This window comes from Dermacentor silvarum, chromosome 6 (assembly GCF_013339745.2).
Source record: "Dermacentor silvarum isolate Dsil-2018 chromosome 6, BIME_Dsil_1.4, whole genome shotgun sequence".
Classification (NCBI taxonomy): Eukaryota; Metazoa; Arthropoda; class Arachnida; order Ixodida; family Ixodidae; genus Dermacentor; species Dermacentor silvarum.
Window position 1 is genome coordinate 163,393,870 of NC_051159.1, and position 3,944 is coordinate 163,397,813.

General features: G+C 41.8%; 1 protein-coding gene across 1 annotated transcript in view; it reads right to left on the minus strand.

The window, feature by feature from the left end:
• Positions 1 to 338: 338 nt before the first annotated feature.
• The window catches only part of LOC119456324 (uncharacterized), an 87,095-nt gene continuing 83,489 nt past the window's right edge, over positions 339 to 3,944 (minus strand). The window contains exon 16 of the mRNA XM_049669738.1: positions 339 to 2,003. Within this exon, the coding sequence (XP_049525695.1) occupies positions 2,000 to 2,003 (4 nt within the window). The 3' untranslated portion in view covers positions 339 to 1,999. The remainder of the gene's footprint in view (positions 2,004 to 3,944) is intronic.

Sequence of the window (3,944 nt, forward strand, 5' to 3'; positions counted from 1 at the left end):
AGACGATATGAAGAATGTTTATTAAATAAAGAGTTGTCGAATGTAGAGGAAGAAATCCACCCAGGCACTATTTCAAAGCATGTTGACATCTCAACTAGAGCAGCGACGTATACACAGGGTCCTTCATTCTTTGGTTTGATTAAGATTTAGGGGTAAAAATGTGAGCACTTGTTCCTATGATTGACCTCTGTACTTGAAGGTCGGGACACACACCGAAGTTGATAAGGTGCACTTCTGAACGACAGCAACACTTGCCAACAGATGCAAAGGGCAGTGTTATTTTTAAAGATGGAAACCAGGGAGAAAGTTTTTTGTTGTCTTCAACCCAAAGCTTGAGATTCTGGCAACTTTCACAAAACGATTAACACAAGCAACTGTCTCCCTTTGAACATTAATGCGAAATCACATTTGTGCCGTTAAGTTCTCGCTAGTAGACATTTACACTTGCATGCGCATCCTACAGCTGTATGGCTTAGCAAATCTACCACCCTTCTTTGACGATATATATATATATACGTTGAGAAAAGACGGGGGAGCTACCATTCGCATTACAGAACAACCCCAGCACTGCTTTCAATTGCCAGTGCATTACCTCCACCTGCATGCGCGACGTGCAATGTGCCATTGTTGCACAGCTACAAGTTTTCGTTCACTCAAGGCTGGCAGTACATACTATATATCCTGGCGTGTTACGCATAATTAAAGAAAGCATGTATTATTCGTGAATGTATAGTATCTTGACCACTTCCTCACACAAGGCACGCAGTGTAGTGGTTTTTCAACCTGCATTTATTCTTTTGTACAAAAGGCAAAAATTATTCAGGGTCAGAAAAACATTAGGTTTTACCCAAAAATGAAGGACCCTACATATACAAGACTAGGCACTCATCACTATCATTTTCCAAATACAATAGAGGCATAACCGCATAAGAGCTTCAAGCACAATACTTCCTTCGATCCATAACGTAAACAAAATGCCCACGTACAGTGCAGTCCTCGGTTAAAGAGATGAGCACATGCCATTTTTTTCCCTCTGGTAGCAGAAAACCTATGGTTGTTGGCACTGGCACCTGTCTAGGCACTTGTGCAGAAAATCAACACAGCTTTAGTTCGTACTTGCAGCTAAACCACAAGCTAAGCGAGTGTCACACATTAAAGTGTTCCCTTTAATAGTGGATTGCACTGTACAAGGCAGGTATTTATCACATTCCTCTTTATATAGATATCACAACAAAATGCAAAAATACTGCACGAACCTCTGTGCACAATACCACGTGCGGCCCTCAGCTAAGCAAGGCCAAGTAAAAGTATCTTACACAAGTGTTTATTTTCTTTGTTTTTTTAACAATATCAACCAAAACCTGCACGCTCCCTTCTGCGGCAAGGTCAGGCCATGTGAAGCGTAGCCATTTTTAACATACTAATACTTTGCCACATGCCAGTGCACGTGGCAAAGGATCGCATGGGACAAAAAAAAAAAAAAAAAAATGTTGCGAGACCAGTTCATTGTTGAGATCACTGGTGAGGAGGGGCGAGAGGCTTCTTGGAACACACTGGCGAGAAGTACCGGGATGCCAAGGGGACCATTGGCACTGCAAGGCACGAGCATGGCACACTTGTTTTTCAGATGTGCCCACAGATGGAGTGACAGCACCAGAGGACATTACACGGGCCATATTTTCACAGCATCACTGTACAGCAGAAACAAACTATTGACTAATGTTAACATGCTTGATGAATGCAGAAAAAAAAAAAATTGAACAGAAAGTTCTGTACATCAAGCATAAGCTTTCTTTTAACAAGAATACAAAAGAAAAAAAGAACAGACATTACGTTTAGCTTAAAACAAATGATGAAGTAAACTAAAAAGTCAGGAAAAAAAGGGGGGGGGGGGGGGGGTGCATGGCCACGTGCAGTGTCCTTGCTGGAGCTGCAGCATGTGGAGACTTCAGCACTCTTCGAGGAGGTGCTGTCTCCACGGGCAGAATCCTTTCAGTGCTTATCTGAAAAAAATTGATGAGAAACACTAGAATCCTGTACACACTATTGTATACACTTACTATATTCTCATGAAAGCAGATTTATTTTGCATACTGCAGCCCTACACGGCCTACAGCAAAAGTGTGTATATAGAGAATTTGCTAAGAATGATGCACAAGAAACTGCAAGCTAGATATTCAAGCATGACATACTAGTATCAAGTGAATAAATAAAATCATTAAGAGGAAGAGAATGCACAGTAATAGGTAACAAACTATTAAGGTCAAATGTTGGGAAATAAACACTGTAATTGGAGGGACTGACTAAAGTTCTTTAAGGACCTATCTTGTAGCACTATAGAAAGTCCTACCGATCAAAGTGTCTAAATGTGCAATGGTTACTCCAGAAAGAGTAGGAATTTTAAAAACAATTTTTCAAACTGCGCAGTCTTAAAACTGTATAGATGCCCACAACACTGATTACTGAACACAATAGCAACACCATGCTGGTAAACGTGAGAAACAAAGCACATCGGGCTTCTGCAGGAATGGTTACACTGTGTTAAACTGGCCCTGAAAAACTTCTTGAACATAGTAAAAAAAAAATGTTGCCAATCTATTAACGAGGATCCTGTGAACATGTGAGCCAAATATTATTGCACTGCAGGCAGCAGGGAATTTACAATCTCTTTGTCAAAAGCAGTGAACAGTCGATTGCTCTCGTATCCGCAATGTCGTCACCGAAAGCAGCTGGTCCACCAACTCTATTGGCCGATTTCGTGATCGTGAGAACATTCTTAATACGTAATTGCCAATTTTGAGTTTAAAAAAATGAAAAATATATGTCTGTGACCTCAAAAGGACCGAAAAAATCATTTCATCTTTGCATTGCACATAGCTGCATCTGCTGTGCGTAACCTCCATGATGGCAGCGGCGTGCTGCATAGCGTAGTCTACAGGCGGCCGCCACAGGGTGCCCGCGACGAGCCCTTTCGCCACCGCGACACTCAACTTTTGGCCAGTGCTTTTCCCTCTTTGCTTCTCCGCTGTGTAGCTTCCAGCGCGCTCGCCGAAACGAAAGATAAAGCTGGGTATCTATGCAATAAATCTACTTACAGTCGAAGAATTGGGAAATTTTTTGCGGCATGAGATTTGTGGGAGGACATAGTACAATAAATACTGAGGCCATTCTACGATTAGTTAGGGAAGTGTTTAAGGTGCCCTTTAGACGCTGAAAATGTGACATTAAGAGCAGTCGGCATGCAATTGGTTGCAGTAGTCATAAGATTTCTTGTTTGTTTTCTTGGTGGCCTATGTTCTCAATATTTCCTACAGGTGCAGTCCGTAGTTGTGATCCAAGCCTTTTATGTGATGATCAAGCAGGCACATCGTAGTAAGAAATGCCTATACTGGTATTGTGATGATGCTGGCATGCCATAAAAGCGCTTCGCGTTTTCAACATGCTGAAAAGACGGCGACCCTTGCCCCATTTGCACTACGCTATTCACACTGTTGCATGTCACCATGTCAATAGGATATGCTAGAGGACCAATCAATCCACCACTCTGTTCATCTGCGTGAAGGCAGCTCCACTTTTATGAATCTGGTTATCTGCGTGAAGGCAGCTCCACTTTTATGAATACCTCAAAGGTCCCAGATATGGGACATTACATGAGGGGCACACACTGATTAAAAATAAAAAAAAAGAATCGCTCTGACACAAAGTAAATAAAATTCCAGGCAATACATTAATGTACCCTAACAAAATTGCTCTACCAATGTGGGTTTTTCGTTACATGTCTGCACACAGATCGTTAACACTGTTTCACCGTCATGCGACGCCACATGTCATTTCCTGTTTATGGGATACCAGCATGCTTGTTTCCGTCAATATGACACACAATCTTCTATTCCTACCACGACCAAGACACGTTCCGATGGTAGACAGTCCGTTTAAATGTATTA